The sequence below is a fragment of the Rutilus rutilus genome (genome assembly GCF_951802725.1).
Source record: "Rutilus rutilus genome assembly, chromosome: 13".
Classification (NCBI taxonomy): Eukaryota; Metazoa; Chordata; class Actinopteri; order Cypriniformes; family Leuciscidae; genus Rutilus; species Rutilus rutilus.
In genome coordinates, this window is record NC_140218.1 from 20,548,665 (window position 1) to 20,571,366 (window position 22,702).

The window sequence follows — 22,702 nt, forward strand, 5'->3', positions numbered from 1 at the left end:
GAGACTGAAAAAATCGCTTTTTAAGAGTTTAATTAGTAATTTTGAAAATAATATGCCTTTTTTTTTTCCAAAATGAACTGAACGTGGGGTGACCACTGTAAAATGCTCTCTGTCAAGTAAATCCTTTCACTTGTCCACTTTTTCCTCAGAGACACTGTGTGGCTGTCAGTGGGGCAGCTAAGTAGGGGTCTCAAACACAAGGAGCTTGACTTCAAAATTCCTAAGAGTTGCCATGGGACACTTTTGTCTCGATTTAAGTCCTGTACTCAAGCTCTTACCAGTTCTGCTTACAGTTGATACATTTTTAACCAGACACCATCTTTGATTTTGCAATTTCTTTTAGCAGTAAACATTAGGCTATTGTAAAAAAAAAAAAAAAAAAAAAAAAAAAAAAAAGATTACTGGAATGATTTGAATATCAGTTCAAAAGGTAATGTAAAAAATTATGACATTTGTTGTATGATTTCAATTGTTAGGTACAGCTGAGAAGATCAATATCTTTGATATTGGACAGTACAAAATCCCCACTTATGAAGGAGATTGAGTTGGGTACACTGTACATTTTACAGGTAAATTACACGTTATAAAAAATGTGAGGGGCGGGGTCCCACGACGGAACTCATGCATGTTAATGCCCATGACCACCCCCCTTCCTATAAAGACGTTGATCACATTCCAGCGGGCGGGGTTTCATGACGCTCCGCGTTTCTCAATGAGTCTGTCGAGAGCGCAACTGGAACAGCAACTGGATTGAGCGTGGAGCGTGGAGCAGCCAACATCACTGTCCACTCCGAACACAACATGGATTACAGACGGATTAAGCGTGTTTTATTTGTCAATGTATTTATGAACTTTGTATTTATTTCTCTTCAAAAAAAGGAAGGTAAGTAAGTCTCTCCGAGACTTTCTAAAACTTCTCACTCAGGTTCACACACATGACATAAACTATTTAAAAGTTCTATACCTAAATGGCTAAAATTGCAACAACGCAAGTATTCGGCATAATAATATATCAACCTGTGCTTCGTCGATCCGATGCAAATTTGTGCATTTTTGTGAATTTAAACACTTTTTAATGTTGAAATTGTTTAAAATGTTGAGCATTTTAGTAGGCTATTTTAGATTTTATAAGTGGCATTTAATGCATCATACGCAAACGCAAACAAATCAGTAGGCTATATAGTTTTGAAGTAAATCAATAAGCGAAGTGCGAAATTTCCTTAGCGACGAGAAATAATTAACCGTACGACCTTGTAACACGGAACATTTTTTTATCGTTATAAATTATGAAATGTTGTTTTTGTTATTACGAACTGAAATGTTGTTTTTGTTATTACGAACTGAAATGTGTTTTATTAGCAGCAATAGTAAGCTAAACATTGTTTCCTCGTTTGCTTTATCCCGGTGTGCATATGCATTTACTTTATTGCTACTTTTTGAATAACTGTTGTTATCTATCCGGACAAAAATATTTAATATATATATATTTTCGTTATTGTCACAGAGGTGCTGTTGGATATGGTGTCATCGGGAGCAGAGTTGGGTTGGTTGACATCGCCTATTGATCGCGGGGTGAGTTTATTCTTCATACGAGCCTACATTTTTTTCTGCATTTCTTTTCGTTTGTTTCACGTAATTTTAAAATGATACGGTTTTTATTATTTATTTTTCATTATCGTTATTTCTTAAGGATAATTCTGACTTTACCCTCCAAAACATTCCTGAAAAGGTTTGGATGATTCTCTGCCTGCTGAACACTTGTAGTCTCGTGCGATTTTAAAGCCCTGTGTTAGGGATTGTAAAACTGAGGGTGTAATTAACTTTTAAAGGTTGGCGCATATGGTGCTTTTTGTGACGTTAACTAATAATGTTAACTAGAATTTAGAAGCGTAATTGGTTTGGAAATCAAAAGGATGTGTTTTAGAACATGGTAGCTGTTGTGTTTTTTTTTTAGCTTGTAGACCAATTTGGACTAGCAACAAACGCTACTGGTCATAGGGTTGTCAAGCTGGGTATATTGAATGGTAGCGGGTTGACAATCTTAGACCAGCTAGTGTATTTCAAAACCTTGTTCCAAAAGAGCTACTGGGTTTTTCATCAGGGAATGATCCGATATGGCAAGTACAGACTCGTCAAGTCTTCCTCACATTAATAGCCAGTCTAAAACTGAAGGTTTACATCTACCTTAAAATGTGGAAAAAACAAATACACACTAAATAATTAAATGCAAAGCATTTTTTCCCTCAGACTGTCGTGGAAAAAGCTGAGAAATTAAGAATGTGAACAAGGTGTCAGCGTGTTCAATTTTATAGAAAGTTAATTGCACTCTTAATGAGCTGCTGCTTATTTAAAGAGTTTAATGTCTTTCAAACGTATGCAATGCTTTACCACAAAGTTCCTTTTATTTGGAAGCATTCGTTGCAGAGACCATTTTACTGCCATGCCACACACTACGAAAACAATGCACCTCTCCTGTAATTAAAACCACGGTAACACATGAAATAAGAGCTAAAAACACACATGTATGCTGCATGTGAAGAGATATGTTTCAGCATATTACATCAGTCATGCAGTAGAAAGACTGCCGCATTGTTCTTTGCCAGAAGTTGGTGGGTAATTGACCAGCATCCTCACTACTACTTAAAATTCCATGGTCAGGACATTTTGTGTTATTTTTGTTCTCAGCCTTCGCTGGCATCTTTTCTTTGAAATTTTTTTCCACAATCTTGGTTTTGACTTTATTGCTAACATCCATTTTTTTAATTTCACGTTGCAGTGGGAGATTGGCCAGCGCGCTGTGAACGGCTCTCTGCTGTATAACTATTATATATGTAACGTGGAGGAACGAGAACAAGACAACTGGTTGCGTACTACGTTCATCCAGCGCAACCCCACTGCTTCTCGGGTCTTCGTGGAGCTGCGATTCGTGGTCCGTGACTGCAACTCTTTCAATGCAGACTCACTTATCTGCAAGGAGACCTTTAACTTGTACGCCTCTGAGGCTGACGCGGACATCGGCACTGCTTTCCGCAAAGGCCAGTTCCGCAAGGTGGCCACCATTGCTCCAGATGAAATATCCAGCCTCGGGGAGATGAAGATGAACATTGAGACAAAAGTAGTGGAAAATCTTTCTCGCAAGGGCTTCTACCTGGCCTTCCAGGACATTGGTGCCTGCGTAGCCATCTACTCTGTCAGGGTTTACTATAAAACATGTCCAGCAACAGTGAAAAGCTTGGCAGCGTTCCCTGAGACAGTGGCAGGGGGAGAGAACCAAGCCCTGCGGGAGGTGGCTGGAAGTTGTGTCGAAAATGCTGTAAGCGAGGACCAACCTCGCATTTATTGTACCACGGAAGGGGAATGGGTGGTACCTGTGAGCCAATGCCAGTGCAGACCCGGGTTCGAAGCCATGAACGATGCATGCCAAGGTAAGACATACGTTTCTTTGTTTGGTTTCTACAGATTGAGGCCAGCACCAGCTGTTGTCAGTTAAAATTTCTGGTTTGGGTCAGGAATTTGAATATACTTCCACATGGATAGTGATTAACATTTCATTCGTAGTATATCATTATATGAATTGCTCTATTATTTTATAAAAATGTTTCGTATTATTGTGGATTTGATCTATCCTTACTATACAAGGCACTGATTATATACTCTATATATGAATATTTCACATTTTAAGTGGCTCGCCAGCATCTTTTCCATACATGCTTGCAGGACTTTTTTGGAAAAAACACTGTCCTTTTCACATTTTTGCTCATCAGCTATTTTGTTCAAGCTGGTACTTTGAAACTTTCAAGTGCTTTGAAACCTGTTTGCTCTTCGTCACTGTGCGTTTGACTCCCATAACCCCCAGCATTCTTTGAAACACAAGTTCAGACATCAACGACTATTGCAAACCTATTGTGCTTTAGGCAGAACCTTTCAGTGACAGATTTAATTCTAGCTTTGAGGATGTGACAATTTCTCTTGTTGTCACAGTCACTTGTTTTTTCTCCTCTTGTGTTTCTGTCCCTGCCACACCAGAGCGAGATCAACCATGTGAGTGACAGTCCTAAAGTTCTTTGTGACTTGCAGAAATGAGAGCACTGGCATGTTGGAACTTGTTTAGAATAATTCAGTTTTAAACGTCCTCTAACCTCAACACTTTAACATATTTCCACAATTCAGCCACATGCAGTGACAGGTAAAACGCAAGCAAATGAAACTCAAATGATAGCAGATTCTCAAATAGGCATTCTGGGTTATAATTTCTTAATTGTAGCGGTTACACATTACCATTGCCAAGCTCATGGACATGCATTTTTTTGGTTAGCACACATTCCTTGTTTTATAGACTAGGAATGGTGGGAACAGGTGTGTGTGCATGGTTTAGAATGGGAAAAGATAAAGTGTCAGACATTGAAGAGGGAGGAGATTGTAGTGGAAAGGTGGAGAATGGAATGTAAAGGTAGCAGAACAATGTAGTGCTGTGTTCAGAGACATTCCCCCCTCCCTCCACCAGTGCCTCTTTCACTCCACTGATGCATTCCTGCTAGGTTTATTAAGGAGCCTTCCCAACTACTGCCGGCCTGTGGAATTCCCTGGGGAGAGCTCCAGGCCAGAGCTGACTCATGTTGATGGATGTACTGTTGATTAAAGGCAATCATTGTCAAATAGCCAGGTCAGAGAACTATGGTAAATGTGTGGGTGGGGTCAAACAACTTTTAATTTTTATAAAAGGATGGCAAACTGTCCTGTATTGGTGAGATTTCTTAAAAATATAAATATCAGACATGCACGCGGTGTTGCGGTTTCAGTATTGACGTTGATGCTGTTTTCCACTAATAAAACAGACCCTTTCTCAGTCGTAACGAATAAAAGAGCACATACCTTTGCTGACCACACAAAGACTGCTGCCTGACCTGCGCTGGGAATTCATGCCCACACCCTGTCACTCACAGTAAACCAAGGTTGCCAGAGTTGGATAACTATAGTTTCTGGAATGTTTCAAACTTCTATTGGCCTCCATATTGTTGATCTATAGGAAAAATGAAACACTGATGAAGACGGATTGTCTTGAATCTTCCATAGTAACATTTCTGTAGAACAAGCTTTGTGTTTTACAGTAAAGACGTTTTTTTCTGCACTGGAACAAGCTAAAGCTGAGAGTTATGAGTGTCCAAGTTAGAGTTGTGTGTATAATGTGTGGTGAGTGACTGGCTGGGTAGTAATTGACTTGGGTGTGTGTCCTCAAGAGCCATAAGTACTGGTTTTGGATGCTTCCTATCCTGTTACTCTGGCCCTTTCTTTCTTTCTCTCTTTCTTTCTTTCTCGCTTGCTCTTAGTTTGTCCCACCGTTATAGCCTCTCCCAAACGGATTGTAATCCCTTGAGTTTTCCCAAATTAAACCAACAAGGCATGGTTTATATTTATTGTTATTGGCTGTTCTGATGACAATATGTTATTTTAGGCCTTGACTGCAGGTCTTGGAAGTGACATGTATTGAAAGTTTAAACATCCACTTTCACACGGCCCTGAAAACACTGTTGTAACTCTTCTGGGAGATTTCAAATGGTGTCTTGTAAATAAACAGCTTTGCTTATCCCCATCTGTCTCCCAAAGACAAATAGATGGTTTTAGACCATCCCCAGTTTACATGCAAAAGCATTTAAAATAAACGTTAACTCCGACTCACATGCATTTATGTGTACGGTCAAAAGGTTGTGAAATTTTGGAATTCCTTGCTTGAGAAAGTCCACACAACGTTCAAATACCGCGAGCCATTGGGCGACAGTGCAGAAAGAGAATACAAACATCCTCCAAAAGTGAGATATCTGGACTACAAGTAAAACAAAAACAAATATTTGCAGTAAATATAGTTTAGCAGTGTTCCACCAGAATCCTAAGTAAATTTGATGAAAGCTGTGATGATCTGTACCCTGAGGTGTAATTATTCTCTGCTTTATGTGATACTTACATGCTCTCTTCTTTTGCCTTATTTTGCTGTCTTATACCTACAGGATTAAGCCACAGAAACCATTTATCTCCACCTTTGGGATTCCTAATCTTACTTAACTAGCAGTCAACCGCAACAATCCATTGCCGGTTCTTTCCATTGCTGTAGCATTTGCCTGGGCAAGTTTAGATAATGATGAGCACTTCCAAATGGGGTTGTTTGACTTCTTTGATCCTCTGTCAACTTCATGTGCCAACATCAAATGAAACTAGAATGGATGACATGTTTTTCCTGTTAATTTCAGTATAATGACTGCTGAAACTTACTAATTAAATGAAACTTTACTCACTGGAACTGAAAATGTTCATGTGGAATTAAAATGTTCACGATGACCATCTAGGAGGAGTTCACTAAAGTGAGTCACCAGAAGGAGGGAATTGCGTGGATTTCTTCCACCTTAGTAATGTATGTGATAAAACCGGTTGCATACAATTCTGCCATTTTTGTGTATACAATTTTGTTTCTTTTTCTTTAATGACATAGTTGGTGGACCAATGGGGTGGAATATTGAGGTTAGATGTATACATTGAAGCTCTTACATTAAAGGAGTTAACTTCAGGATTGTGTGCATGTGCTGAGTGTATTGTGCTGCCAGTGTGTGAGATCAGCAGTTTCCTGCCCCTGTGTCAGCTCTGCGTCCCCGAAACAGGACAGGCTATAGCGGAAACCGGAGGCCTGCTAATCCTCGGTGACCCTCCAACTCGTCCGCTCAGGGGTTTTAATTGTCACTGGCTTCATTCACTTATTCATTTTCCACTTAAGGAATTTTGTTTATGGCTTTACTTCACATTTTTGGCCTAAACCAGACTTTACCCATATGTGTTGTCATCTCAAAGTTTGGACGATGGGCCAGTGTTTTGCATGGGCTAGAATGAGAGCAAACCAGAGCACTATTTGTGCTCACTGGATTCGTGTTTTAGGTTTCTTAGTTAACTCCTTTCTTAATTAACAAATCTTCTGGATGGGTCTCAATGTTTGTGTCCTTTTGTGCTCTGTCATCTTCTCTTCCTCTTGCCCTCTTTCCTTTAGAATGAGTGAAAAGTGTGAAAAGAGAGGGATTAGAGCATTTATTGTGTCTCTTAACGACTAGATGAAAGAGTGAGTGGAATTGTAAAGCGTAGATGTAATTCTCTTACAACTGTTCCATTGGGCTGATAATCCATTGCACTAATGCTCTCACCACACCTAGAGACTATTCCCTCCCTGCTGGCTTCATGTTACCACTGCATCCCCCCCCATACATACAAACACACATTCAAAGCTCTGGCTTTGTCCCGTCTGACCATAAGAACCACTCCACTGACTATTCAGAGATGTGGAAACTAGTGCAAGCTATTACGTTGTAATATGCATATTAACCTTCTAAAATCAAATGTTTTTAGGGATGAACTGATATTACATATAAACTGTTTTTATTTTATAAAAAAGAACCTATATATATATATATATGTATATGTGTATATATATGTATTAGAGTTATTTAAGAAAGCTCAGTTAGATCAAGCAGCACATAGCTGAGTTGTAAATTTGTCTTCACCTCAGTGTAGGCCACAGAAAACCAATGTTTATGATTGCACCATGCTATCTTTATCTTCATTTTCTTACGTGTACATGTTTTATTTTTTCAGAGGTTCTCTGTCTGAATTTTAACCTCTTCCCCTGTGAATCGAGCCCCTGGCCGCTGTCCGCACTCACTCTGCTGTGGTGTTTGTTTTACTTGGCCATCAACACCTGGCGGAGCAGCACACTTTAACTCAACTCTGCCTAGGGCTACATGTAAGCCCCTCCGTGCCTAGGTTTAAATGACTAGGCCTTTTGTTTTTCTTTCCTTTTTCTCATTCGAAACCCCCCCGTCAAACTCTTGTCCTGGAGGGGTTCGCGCTGTCCCGCCGCCATGTAAACAGTCATTCATTCAGCCCTCCTTCCCATTCTCGGTCGACCCATCCATCCATACATCCGTCCATTAACGTCACCCTCTCATCAGTCTTCGCTCCGACTGCTCCACTCAACCCATACGGATCACAGACCCCATAGGTCACCGGCGAGCAGGATCCAACTACTCTCACAATAAACAAACAGTCACTCAGAGGCTCTTATGGTCTGGGCCCTCGGTGCCAGATAGCGAAATGGGGCACTGAGAGACGACCGACACATCTATGCATCTCTGCTGAGAAGTTTGTATTACATAAATGTAATCAACATTCCTCAAAAGCCATAAGTCGTCTTTCGCCTCTGACCTCTCATTACGATTTTTGCGATTGAGCTTGTTCTCTTTTCCAGAGCATGTCCAACATTCGCCTTCTCTGTCCCTGCATGCTTTGATTGGCTGCCTTAGGAAGGAAGCTTCGAGTCAGCCTTGTGCTTCCTGCTTCCTGTTGTGTCCAAAATGCGAAGACAAAGCCCCTTGCGCTGAATCACATTCCGGCTGTATTTTGGAAAGTGAAGCGTGGATTTAAAAAGCCACATTAACTTTAGAATGCAATCGACTATGCACTGTTAAAAAAAAAGTTTTTCCAAGTTGTAAATAACAACAAAAATGACTGGAGCACATTTTACAAGAAATTTCCTTTTTAGTCTTTCTACTTCAAAATTTCATTTTCTCAAATTACAGTTTCTTTGTAATTAAGTGAAATTAAGTGAATTTAGAAACTACAACATTGTTACAATTATTTCTGTATTATTTTGTTAGGCAAATAGGCAGAAAGACACCATCCACAATTAAATATCCAATATTGACTGATATGATAAATAAAAAATGTCTAATATCGTCCGAAGCCAGATATGTTTTTTTTATATTGTGCATCCCTAAAAAAACTAAAATGTATTTATTATACATAGTTTATATTTGTGTGATATATACTGTATATGTATATGTATGTGTGTGTAATGTGATTGTTGAATAATTGTAAAATTTACTAGCAATTTGAAAATTAAGTGAAACTTGATTCAAAGTAAATCCTACACCAAATTTGTTTTCCTTTGGTTTGAAATGTTGATAGATCTGATTCGTTACACACAAAGTGTTTTGAAAAGTTTCAAGTCGTTCAAATTCTTTTGGAAACTCTTTGCATAAAAGGATTAAAGCAGCCCTCCAAAACGCTGTCAGGTTTTTGTCCGTGGCTGTTAAGAAGCCAGCCCGTGTATTAACGTGTCATGTGGCATCTACACTATTTGAAACAAGTGTTTTCTCTCTCGCTGCCCCGAGTGGCTTTCTGTGCCTGTTGTCCGGAGTGAATGGGCTGCCGAATGTTGTGCTAGACCCTCACATGTGGCCATGAGGCAAGCGAGGGGACTTAAGAATTTGGAGATTACGAGTGGAGAGCTGAGACGGGGGCTATATGAAACGGGGTTCGCAGCAGCAGCTGTTTGGCCCCCTTCACTGTGAATAGGACAATTCTTTTTCTTTCCCTACTCCCCCCTTTCCTTTCAAATCCCACCAGGACTCGTTATCCCTCTCTCTGTCTCTCCCTCAGTCCCCCTGTCTATCCCACACTATCCCCACCTCCGCAGAGGGGTGCGTTAATGAGTTGCAGTAAAGTCTCCACAACAGCTGGCACAGAAACAAGATGAGGAGTCGACTTGAAAGAAGGAATAAATAACACATTGGCTCGATCTTTGCTGCCATGCTGAATTCTTTTCATGCTGCGAGTTTTCTTTTGAAATAAGAGAATGCATGCTCTCAAATATTAGAGGTAATGTATACCACCGTTAACCCCCTTCCTGTGAGGGAGAGCAAGTGGCTCAACCCAAAACAAGGCCTCAATTGATGCAAAGCATTCAGGAAGGAGGAAGCACCCTACTCTGTAATTATAACTGTTTGGCAAATCTTCAGATAACAAACCATTAGAAAATGGAAACAATGATTTAGTTTGTGGCCACTGTGCTACTGAAATACAATGACTGCAAAGAGTGTTTAGACACTTTTACCCACACTTAAAAATCCACGTGATGCGCTACGTCTGTGGTTGCTCTGATAGGACACTGAATTTGAGGGAAACCGTCTACATTCATCCACAATAATCACAATAGTTGGATAAAAATTCACACACAAATAAATGGCTTAGAAAAGAGAATTCAGTTCTGTGGAAATTTAATGCATTGTCTTTTTATACTGTAGATAGACTTCCTCACTTACATAGACCTATATTTTCCATTTAATCACGTCTAATACTGACTAAGCGTCCTAATACTGAAACTACTGGGCAAATGCTTAATCATCTCTTTAGTATTACACGGTCTTTGCCTCTGGCTGTATTTCAACACACAAGTACAAATATCTCACCTGATCAGACACATGGTGTACTTGATTGTGTAATATTGCTATAATCTATGCCTTGCGTGTGTCTCAGCTTGTCTCTTGACTGATAAAACTTGCACTTGAAACTAAAAACCAGGTATCACTTCTTTATAAAGTAATGGTCCTGTATGTGGCTGCTCCGAGAAACGAAAGAGCCAGATTCAGAACGGAAGCAGTGTGTGTGTGTGTGTGTGTTTGTGTACACAGCGTGGTGGTGGATTGTGAATGAGACTCTGGACAGCGGAAGGACATGAGCTGGGCATGTTGGAATGTTTCTAGACAGATTCCGTGGACACCTTTCTTTTTCTTCCTGTTTATACATTTAAACGTCTGAATTACTAAATTTATGCATGCTTGCAAATTCAGATTTTTGCTTTAATTCATTTATTAAATTAAATTTAAACCCCTTTTTTAATAAGTAAATTTTTCATACTTAATGTATGATCTCACTATGTTTTTTAAACTATTTACTTCAATGACATTCAACTAATTGATCTCAAGGTGATTGTTAGTGCATGTATGATGTCATTTCCCCTGAAGTTCACACAGGTGTCCTACCTAGAAGAGTAACCAGAGGTGTAGTTTCAATGATGTTTGATATCTAAAGCATATCCAAATACTTCATTTTGTACAATACATTTAGAATTTGAAACTTAAGTCATTGGCCTGCAAATAAATGCCACATTATGTAATATTTTGTTATAAAGTTATAAATATATTTTTAAGTGTGGCCTTAAGTTTATAGATACTTTTTGGAGCCACTGTATGTCCATATTTGTTAATGCAAAATATTCATAAAATATCCACAAGAGTTGGCTGACAAAATATTTCTTTTGTATTAAATCCTTTGTTAGATGCAGCATTCACCCTGTTTGTTGGTTTTATTGGTTTTGTTCTGTTTTCTCTCGTGGTTGAGTTTTGAGAGCGGAGGTACCGGGCTGGAATGTGGGATGACAGGTCCTGTTTGTAGAGAATGAGGGGGATGGTTCACACAGGATGAGTAGGAGTGTGCTTAGTCTTGCTCTGTCAACTTTGCGCACTCTTGCACAGAGCTAAAAAAAAAGAGAAAGACTGTAGAGGGAAAAAAACATCTTCAAAGGAGGTTAATTTACTGTGTTCATACATAGACGATCACTTGACATATACGGTGTGAGCAGTTTAATTGCACAGTTTCCTCTCATCTGCATCCAAGTCATCATGCATGTGTTTTTTTTTTTGTGTGTGTATGTGTGCAGAATGCCAGCCAGGCTTCTTCAAATCTTCAGTGTCCAGTGAGGCCTGCAAACCCTGTCCAGAAAACACCCAGCCCTCGGCCCGTGGCGCCGTCAGCTGTTCCTGCAAGGAGGGCTTTTTTCGAGCACCTGAGGACCCAGAGACAGTCGCTTGCTCTGGTGAGAAGTCAAAACGTCTACCTTGAACATTCATTGCTGTCATGAGCCAGTTCCTGTCATTTTATATTTACCTACAATATCCTTTCTCTGTCACTCTTTTCTTTAGGGATTAACTAAACCAGTATAGGTGAACAGGTAAATAAAAGGCTTGTCTGCTCTTTGTCTACTCAGGTTTACCCTCCGCTCCTCAGAGTCTGCTGGCCACCACAGCTCAGATGTCAATAGGCAGGCTTCAGTTGTCATGGAGGCCCCCTGCAGACACCGGTGGCCGCAGTGATATCACTTACACTGTGGTTTGCGAACGGTGTGAGGGGAAGGCGTGCCAGTCTTGTGCCGAGAAAGTGCGTTTCGACCCAAGCAACTCTGGCCTGAAGGAGACCAGAGTCACTGTGAGTGAACTGGAGCCCCATTTGAACTACACCTTCACTGTTGAGGCACGGAGCGGAGTGTCTCAGTTCAGCAATAAGAGAGCCATTAGCAGCATCAACACCGCTTTACATTATACAGGTCAGTATTGATCACAACGGTAGAAGGAAAAATTCACTGAAACTAATGGGTTGAATCATTTTAAGTAGTGTACTTTGTTTTTGGTGTCATTTTTGCACTCTACTGGTCAAATGTTTGGAGTCAGTAAGGTTTTTTTTTTTTTAAGTAATACTTTTTTTTTAAGCAAAGATGCCTTAAATTGAACAAAAGTGACCGAAAAAATATTTATAATGTTACAAATGATTTCTATTTCAAATAAATGCTGTTCTTTCGAACATTCTTTTTATCAAAGAACCCTGAAGAATCACAAAGATATTAAGCAGCATCATAACTGTTTTTAACAATAATATATTAAGAAATGTTTCTTGAGCACCAAATCATCATATTCGAATGGTTTCTGAAGGTTCATGTGATACTTAAATTTCAGCTGTGCCATCACATGCACAAATTGCATTTTAAAATATATTCAAATTAAAAACTGCTATTTTAAATTGCAATAATTGTTCACAATATTTCAGTTTTTACTATTTTTGATCAAATAAATGCAGCCTTAGTGAGCATAAGAGTCTTCTTTTAAAATCTTTGAAAAATCTTAACGACCCCAAACCTTTGACCTATAGTGCGTTTTTTCTCCTCATTCTTGTTTTGTCCTTTTTGGAAATCAAAGATTAAGATTATATTTTAAATACTTTAGGCAATGCTCAAACATGCAGAAAAAATCTGATTTCTTGTTCATTTTTTACTAAAATCCTTTTAATCTGTCTAAACGGCAAAAAAACACAATCTAATGTTTACAAACCCAAAACCATCTACTTCCATTTTGTGGTTTGAAATCCGATTAAAATCAGATATTTTGTGAATTATAGTCTGTACGGTGACTCTGGTCAGATCGGATTTCAAGTTTTTTTTTCACAACGTCATCGTAAGTGCACAGTGTTTACTTGAGCTGTTTCCAATTAAACTCATTTTCCCCCAACTCTTTTCTCAAATGGCAAACCATGTGACATTCCACAGTTAGTCCTGTAGATTAGATTTGAAAGTTTTGAGTGTGCTGTACGAACAAACATATATATACTTCAGAGACTCACACTTAACTGCTGTTTTACCCCCAGATCCCCCAAAAGTGACTGCATTGCACCTCGTTGAAAGTAGCCCCACCAGCCTGTCGCTTCAGTGGTCTGTTTCTCACCGTGCCAAGCCAGTTGCCACACATTACGAGCTGATGTATCGCAAGAAGGTCAGTAACAATATCCTTTTCAGCCCTAATACTTCACTGCAAATCCTGATCTGTGATAGTGGCATTGTTATTCTCCATTTCATCATCTTCCTTTCATTGTCACGTCTACAGGAAAATGATGAGGAGAAGGCCAGTGGAAAGGTCACTACCTACACTGTTCTGGTGCTGGACAAGAACTCGGCTAAGATCAGTGAGCTGTCTCCTTCCACTGTTTACTTGTTTAAAGTCCAAGCTCTTAGCTCAGAGGGAAACTCGGGCAGCTACAGCAAGGAACAGGAGTTTTCAACACTGCCCCAAGGTGAAAAAAGTCACAAAGTTTGCTTTTATATTTACAATTATGCATTTGAGCAGATGCATTTATTTATTTTGTCCTTTTTTTTTTGTGCACTTTTCAGTGACCCTATATAGGATCAAAGTGATATTTTTGTGTCTTTTAACTCTTTGGATTTGAGGTCATTTATATGCTTACATACACCTAAACACGGACACAATTCACTTTTAACAGAACTAATTAAAATGTACAGCCTTTTTCTTATTGGAAAATGAACCAAAAATACTGATGACTCATTCTGCACTACACAGATATATGTCCAAACAAATGATTTCTAGAATGCCAATGTCCCACCCGCTAATACCACCTGCAACTGTAGAAAATCATGTTCATGGCTGTAACTACAGGCTGCTTGTCAAGCAAATTCATGGGGTATTTAATAATTAATAAAAATATATATATATATTTTTTTTTTTATAAAATACAAAAAGTTATAGTTTTTGAGAAATATATATTGTAAATTATTTTTATAATTAAATTCTATCATTATTATTATTATTAATAATAAAATATTATTTAAAAAAAACAGTCAGAAAGACTCTGTTTAGCCTGAACAGTGTACTTGTACTAAAGTGACAGAGAATGTTTGCTTGCTCTTTTATGTTATGGAGTGTGTTGTTTTATTCTTGAGTGATTCATTTGCCTGACTTCTTTGTTGTTGTTTTCCCAGCTCAAAAAACGGGAAACACAGCAGTGATCCTTGGGGCAGCGATTGGGGGAGGCGTCATGCTTTTCATCGTGGTAGTGGTCCTGCTTCTGCGAAAACGGTTAGGAACAAGCACTTCACGCACACACCCAGCTTTGTGCCTCTCCCCCAGTCACTCCTTCAAGCCGCTCCTTTTCTTTCTCCTTAAAAATCCATTCACTGTTTCCTTTTCACCGCTCTCACACTCTTACTGAAATTGCTCCTTACCAATTTTGAGGAAGAATCAATTTGCTAACTGTCCGCTGACTGCTCACTAAGTGTATCTTAACAAGAGGCATGTTTGAAAGGAGCTGAATCAGAGAGGCATATTGTGTAAGATAAGAAGCGATGGGTTTGTAGCGGTTCTGTGAAGGTGACCTGAGCCCTTCTAGTTCCTGTGATAACCTAGACCTCTGTCACCACTTGGCAAACACAGACCGCTTTTTTTTTCCTCCTAAACACTCCTCGACTGAATGGAGCCAGTCCAGCGCTAGCCGCTCTTCAAACTCAAGTCTGAAAAGAAATGTGTCGGTTTGCTAAAAAAAACAAAAAGAGGCCTCATTGAGCTGTTTTTCTTCTACAGCCGAAGAAACTCTCACACCAGGCAAGGGCCAGAGGACACTTATTTCTCCAGCCCAGGTTAGTGGCATTGAATTTCATTTGCTGGCTTTCTTGTTTTAAAACCCTATCCCTTTCCTCCTCTTAAATTCTCCCTAAATTCTTGTCAACCCAGATCAGTTGAAGCCGTTGAAGACCTACGTTGATCCTCACACTTATGAAGATCCCAACACCGCAGTGCTGAAGTTTGCCAGCGAGATCCCTCCTAGTCACGTCACCAAGCAGAAAGTCATCGGAGCAGGTTAGTACATCCGTGGAAGTTTGACAACCCGCTGTGGGGCTGTTTTGAATGCATTCTGGGGGATGGTGCTTTCAACACTCATTGATTTGAAGTTATGTTACAGTTCATTGAAAGTGACAGCTTTTTTACAGTTCATTGGAGTGACAGCTTAAACAAGGCGAGCATTGATATTGTCTAATTCGAGCTTTACATGTTAGAGCTGGAATATTTTTATTGTAGTCATTTCCTCCAGAGATGTTTTTTTCCCTCCCAATGTCATTCAAATTGAATTAGTGTTGTTTTCTTAACCCGCTCTAGAGCTCTTTTTCATATCCCACATGGAGGAGTACTGCTATAAAAAACCTTAGGTAATTAATCATGACTTGAAAATAAAACAAACAACCGCTAAATTAGTCTTAAATCCTAAAGTGTTTATAGGCTAACATCAACTTTAAATAAGAAGATCAGTGTGCCGTGGTCACGTTTCCCCTCTCAAGCTGCCCACAGGACATGGCCCTTGTCCACTTTGTGTCTGCTTGTTGTACACAAATTCTCATGCCCTTTCTGACCCCCTCCCATGAATCCACTTACTAACTGTTCATAGGACTCTCCGTGGCCTTAGCACCACTGGTTATATTTCCAAGTGTCTTTTTCATGTTTTTAAATAACCCCTATTTGTCATGAGACACGATAAAGGAGTTGTCCTTTGGTATGTCGCTTATCTGATGCCTCTCCCTTTGGTGGTTTGTGTTGCTGTGCTGTAGGTGAGTTTGGAGAGGTTTATCGAGGAATTCTAAAAGTTCCCGGTCGAAAAGAAGCGGCGGTAGCAATAAAGACGCTGAAGCCAGGCTACACAGAGAAACAGAGGCAGGACTTCCTTAGTGAGGCCAGCATCATGGGACAGTTCTCACATCAGAACATCATCCGACTGGAGGGGGTGGTCACCAAATGTGAGTTAAAAAAATGTATTGCTTTTTTAAAATAAATATTTCTTCTAGATAAATTTTTATTTATTTTTTATTTTATAATTTGATTAATGATTCAATTATGTAAATTAAATTAACCCCTTTAATTATGAATATTAATATATTGAATATTAATATATTAAATATTATATATATATATATATATACACACACACACACAACAAAATATGGATTTTTTTTTTTACTTTAGAGTATAAACATAAAATGTTTGCATTAAATTGGTAATATTATTTTCCATATTTTTATTTAATTAAAACTAGATATATAATAAAAATAGTAGCGAATAAAAAGGTAGAGATTTTAGTTTGAATCTTTTTTTATATTAAATTAATAGTAAAATCGTTTTTTTTTTATTACTTGACTTTTATCCTCTGAATAACTTTGAGTGCAGTTTGGTTTTACTTTTTATGTTGTAAAGCCGCTTTATGTCTGTTTTTTTTCTTTTGCAGTCAAGCATGCCATGATTGTGACTGAGTACATGGAAAATGGAGCTCTTGACAAATACCTGAAGGTATGTTTGTCACAATTCATCACTTAGACAGAAAAATGATGACAGATGATAATGACATACTTGCAAAATGATGTAACGTAGCAAATAATTTAGTCAAAATTCTCAAGAAAATCTAGAAATGAAACTTTCATTTCTTCACAGGACCATGATGGCGAGATGTCATCCTTCCAGTTGGTTGGTATGCTCCGTGGCATTGCGGCCGGAATGAAATATCTCTCAGACATGAGCTATGTACACAGGGATCTGGCTGCCAGAAACATCTTGGTGAACTGCAACCTGGAGTGCAAGGTGTCTGACTTTGGTTTGTCACGTGTTTTGGAGGATGACCCTGAAGGAACCTACACCACCAGCGTAAGTTCATATTGCAAATAAATATGTGGTTTGAATGTTCTCTGAAACTGCACTTAACTCCAGATGTCTTTATTTTACTATTACTACAACCTGCTTATTATTTCAGGATTTTCGGAAATTACAAGGGATTGCCTGACACTTGTTTATATGTTTTTTTTCCCAACAGGGAGGTAAAATTCCTATTCGCTGGACTGCACCAGAGGCCATAGCTTACAGGAAATTCACGTCAGCAAGTGATGTGTGGAGTTTTGGCATTGTCATATGGGAGGTCATGGCCTTTGGAGAGAGGCCCTACTGGGACATGAGTAACCATGAGGTACGGACTGGCCACACCACACTGGCTGTGAACAATAACTCTGCTGTTTGTCTCGAAGGATCTTCCTTTGAGCAAAATGTCTTATCTGACTATCTTTTTTTCCAGGTAATGAAGGCCATTAATGAGGCTTTCCGCCTTCCTGCTCCGATGGACTGTCCCTCTGCCGTGTACCAGCTGATGTTACAGTGCTGGCTGCAAGATCGATCCAAACGGCCTCGCTTTGGTGACATTGTCAGTCTACTAGACAAACTCCTTAAGAGCCCAGATTCTCTGAAGGCCATTGCAGATTTTGACCCTCGGTAAGAGCTCAACGCATACTCTGAATTCTTAAACGGCTCATATGAATTTTTACAAGACTTGAACGGCAGAGAGAAGTTGAGGCATGCACTATCTATTACACAATTTTATGCAAGAAAGTCAAGTGGTGGTTCAAACAAAGTCATTCCTCGGGAAAGTTTAGACATGCACCACGTACCAATGGTACCTCTGAATGGTTTTGGCTTCTGATGTTTATCACACTGTTTGCGTGTAAGAGAGAATATCTGACAGTTTCATATCTTTATCAGATTCTTAAACTGAACGGACAGGTTTTCCTCTCGAAGTGTGTCCCTTCCACCCAACAATTACAACAAGGGAAAGGCAAAAAAGGTCTCACTGTGTGGTTTGCTGAATGTATTTGTGTTCTGTTTTTGTCAGAGTTTCCATTCGGCTTCCCAGCACCAGTGGCTCAGACGGCTCTCCCTTCAGGTCTGTGGCGGAGTGGTTGGAGTCCATCAAGATGAGCCAGTACAGTGAAAACTTCAACATAGCTGGGATCGTCAGCATGGAGCAGGTGCTGCAGATGAAGAGCGAGTGAGTAACGCTGAGTTCCCATCATTCCGGAATCTTTAGCACGCTATCAAGGGGAAGTTTAGCTGTGAACAATCAGATGAGATCACGCAGAGAGTCCAAAGTGCATTTCTGCAGAACTGATTTCTGCCTTACTTGGTGTGTCATATCCTGGAGCTCCAGGTAAATAGAATGTTTGACATCCGGCCAATAAGAAACTAGGATTGTCAGCAGATTAAAATTAAATTGATCTTTCTATAGTTAAAGGAGAACTCCGGTCAATTTTAACATTGAGCTAATTTTTTTGTACATTTGGAGTGCTGTCAGTACAGAGAACAACGACAAAAATCGGTGTTGCCTACACTGTGTTATCCTCTTTTTAAAATTTGCACCCTGTTGACTTCAATGGGGCAAGTTTTAAACCTGCTTTTAGCCTCTTAACATCCTTGATGTGTCATTAGAAGTGCACAGGTCATGTGAGTGATTCCTTCGGGGTGAACGCGGGTTAATCTGACTGCAGTAGATGTGAAAGAAATATATAAAAAATGATGTTTATTCAGCCAGCGCTCATACCTGTGTTTACATCCTGTTTTCGGTCGAAGTCCACAGTAGTCGATTGTCGAGTTCACGCGCGTGATCATAGGTACTAAACCGACATTATTTAAAATAGTCCTTTTAATAAAATGGCCCCAGATTAACATAATTTGAGAGTTCTGGGAATTTGTGAAGGAATTTAGAGTGTTTGGAAAGTTCTCTTTCCTGTGGCATACAGCCTACACTGAGGCTGATTGGTCAGGACAAGATCGTATTTAAATAAGATGGTATCTTTTAACTTTTATTAATTCCTAGAACATATAAATATTTTCCATGTTTTTGTTTTAGGGATCCGGTAATTGAACGTGGCTTAAATTCATGCTTTGGTTACAAGGATAATCTCGCACCACCGCAGACCATTTTTGATTTACTGTATCTGGCGAGAGCGGAAACCACATATATTATAACAACAATTTAACTTTTTTAAGACTTTTAATCAAGTCAGGCGGTCACTTTTTACTTCAAAATGTTAAAACTTCACAGCGTCTTTACAGCTTAAAATGCTACTCGTTGATTTAAGGTTGAGCGGAAAACATTGTGGCAGCAGAGAAAGAATAGTCTTCGTTTTTAGTGGCCTCGATGTGGTGGATAGTGGCATGCTTCTCCCCCTCCCCTGTTCTGCCATTCCTCCCTTCCTCCCACTGTTTCGGCAGGCTCTCTCATCCCTCCCATTCCCAACAGTCGAGGACTGTGCTCTCACTGCAGCCAGGAACCACTGTTTCTGCCTGCTGGGGCCATGAGGCTATGCGGCTACTCCCCCTCACATCAACAGGATTGGACTTAAAAGTCAGGATGTGAGATGAAAGAGTGTAGGGATGGTGAACGAGAGAGCTGATGTACATGTGGAGGTAGAGACGACAGTGCTGGACCTCACGGAGGAGGCAGTTTGACTGATGAAGCGGTTGGGAGTGTAGTAACAGCGTACTGTAGCTCTAAGACCTCTGGCTCAGCTCCCGTGGGTGTTTTTAGCCTAGAAGCTTGCTGAACTTTGTGTGGAGGACCAGAAATGCCTTTGATGTGTTTGTCTTTTATTTTATGGCGGACTGTTCCATCTGGTGTCATCTGGTAGCACTCTTTAAAACCAGAAACTATTTACAAGTCCTCCACTGACTGTGCCGGCCAGCTCTGATTCATAGTGGGTGAAGGGAATACTTGTTAAATCATCAAGGCGCTAATTAAAAATGTAATTAGGATTTGGATAACATGTCACTTTTCAAACCTCACTTCAAAATTACTTTTTGAAAGATAAGATTGTGTCATTTTCAGGTACCCTCCCACAGTGTTATTGTCATTTGATGAAAACTAAGGCAAAATCTGTATGAATATTTTTCACACAAAAAAGGATAATAACATTTTAAATAAAAATAAATAAATATATAAACTGACTTAACTGGGGAAACTAAACTGAAATAGATTTTCATGACTCCAAAGATCAAGTAAAATAATATGCAAATGGTAATGGTGATTATTATAAAGCTTTGCATTACCTTTGGCTAAAACTAAAATAAAAAACTGGAACTAAACTAAAACTGTGAAAACTAATCAAAAAACTAAAAGAGAAACTAAAGAATACATTTTTTGAGTGAATGAAGGAATGAATGACAACTTGAAACCAAACTAAAATACATTGACTAAAATGCAAATATAAATTTTTATAAGATTTTGCGTACACTTTTAAAAATGAAGGCTCTTTATTTTCCATCCATGGTTCCATTAAGAACCTTTAACATCCTTGGAACCTTTCTATTCCATTAAGAAGATGGTTCTTCTAATCTATGCCATCGCTGCAAAAACCCATTTTTGGAACCATTATTTTAAAGAGCGTATTAACTTAGCAAAAATAAAATTAAAAGACAAGCTCTCACGTTCTCACACGTTCTTTTCTGTTTCCCAGGGATATCCGTAACATCGGAGTCCGTCTGCCGGGCCATCTGAAGAGGATTGCCTACAGCATCTTGGGGCTTAAGGACCAGACGAGCACCCTGAGTGTGTTTGCAGTGTGAACTGTCTTTAAAATGCACCGAAGGGACCAAACCCTTTGGCTGTGGACTGAATAAACTCTCAGCTGCCTCGGGATTGGACTGCAGGGACAGCCCTTGACCTGGCCTTAACCCTCCAGCCTAGCGAGATGGACTCTCACCGCCGTGGAGACTTGTAGCATTTGATGTACTTCTCAGAAATGGAGGAAGTGTAAAACAATCAAAAAGCTATTGATGTATTCATCAAACCATGTATATTAGATTTATTTTTACCATATGCATATGTTTATTTTCTTGTCAAAAACATAGTAATTTCTTTAGTTTAGTTTTTTAATTTTTTAGTTTAGTTTCATATGCATGCTTAATTCTCAGCGCTCACTTTACTCTCAGATCTTATACGTTGCTCCTCCAATGGGTTTGAAGGAGAACTGGCACTGTATTGCTCTGTACTTGACTGAACTCTTCAGCGTCACGAGAGAAAAACAGACCAACAGGTCTTTCAATACCAGAAATGTGGGTTTAACGTAAGACTTAGTGATGTTCCGCTGAGATCAAGGTGATTGTAATGCTCTCTGGTTTCTATCATGCTTGAGTTGGCCGTGATTTTATGTCTCGCACGATGACATTTTCATTACAATTGCACTCTCAGCGCTATATGCTTTGGACCATCAAGTTTAAAGTTTCTGGTTTAGATGAAACGGAGCAGCAAGGCGTTCCTTAAAGCCTGTGTTTTCTCTGCAAACAAGAAGAGCGGAGGCACCGCCATGAAATAGCACTTAAATCAGAAATCTCAGCAGCTGTCTCATCCCTTATCGTTATGAAAGGTTGCAGTAATGACGACATTAAGGATTGAAGGAACAAAGAGCGAGCGAAATGACAAAATGGAAATGGGTTAAGAAGAAAATTTTGTCTTGGAACAGATTGTCGGTCTAAATCAAATGGGAAAATGTAATCCGGCGGTCTTCCACAAACAAAGGCACGGTTCTGATTTTCAGATATTTGCACCACGTGACAGTCCTTGCAAACTAAGAAAATGATCAAACAGACAGTTATGTTTACCAGGATATGTGGATGATATACCAAGGTCTGTTATTCATTTTGTATCAGCAGATTAAAGTCGCCTGGAGCTGTGAATTGCGGAGACTATCTTCAGCAGATCTGGTTTATGATTAACTGATCCAAGCTTTGCTGAAATGCTACGACCTTCCTTGATTATTTCCTCTGACTTTTTAGGACCACAGTAGGGTTTCAGATGGAGGCAGATACAAGCCTCCCTTTAAGGGAAAAGCTCTGTTTCAATGTTAAACTCCTTTTCAAGGCTATTTTGTATTTACAGAGGAGAGAATCAGCTACCTTAAGAGTCCTGAACTCTTAATGGATGATATTGCAGTTCCTTGTTAAATTCACATTATTCTGATTATTTCTAGATGTTGAATGCAGATGAGTTCTTCCATATTTAGAAATGACATATTTAGTGTTTGTTTGCGGTTGATATTGTGTTTCAAATCTTTTCTAAATGGGATGTTGATACTGGCAAACTGTAATAATAGCAGGACTTTTTGGAAAGGGAAATTTGTCATTTATGATCTTCTATCTTAGTTCTGACCTTTTTCTAAATATTGAAATTTTATAAGCTCAATATGAACCCCACTCATGGGCATATTTCCACACAAACAAAAACATGTTTGATTTGGCCAATTGTTTTGTATTTTATTTAATAGTCTATTTATTTTTTACTTTATTTATTGTTTCAAGGACACACTGATTTGGGATTTATTTGTTATGGAAGTTTGTCTTTCAGTCACAATAAAATCTTTGTAGCCTTTCAATTCAATGTCACTGTGATTTCTTTATTTGTGTCTTCATCCACTACA

The 22,702-nt window shown here is 39.2% G+C and overlaps 1 protein-coding gene across 1 annotated transcript; it reads left to right on the top strand.

Annotated features, from left to right (window-relative positions):
- The first annotated feature begins 720 nt into the window (after nt 1–720).
- Nucleotides 721–22,657, top strand: epha2b (eph receptor A2 b). The gene is made up of 17 exons (XM_084428348.1): nt 721–883; nt 1,505–1,572; nt 2,777–3,425; nt 11,531–11,686; nt 11,858–12,193; nt 13,285–13,409; nt 13,521–13,707; nt 14,411–14,507; nt 15,009–15,064; nt 15,159–15,284; nt 16,028–16,213; nt 16,699–16,760; nt 16,902–17,111; nt 17,278–17,427; nt 17,533–17,726; nt 18,124–18,279; nt 20,744–22,657. Exons 1-17 carry the CDS (start codon nt 802–804, stop codon nt 20,850–20,852), a joined length of 2,949 nt encoding a protein of 982 aa, XP_084284474.1. The 5' UTR covers nt 721–801; the 3' UTR covers nt 20,853–22,657.
- Nucleotides 22,658–22,702: the final 45 nt, after the last annotated feature.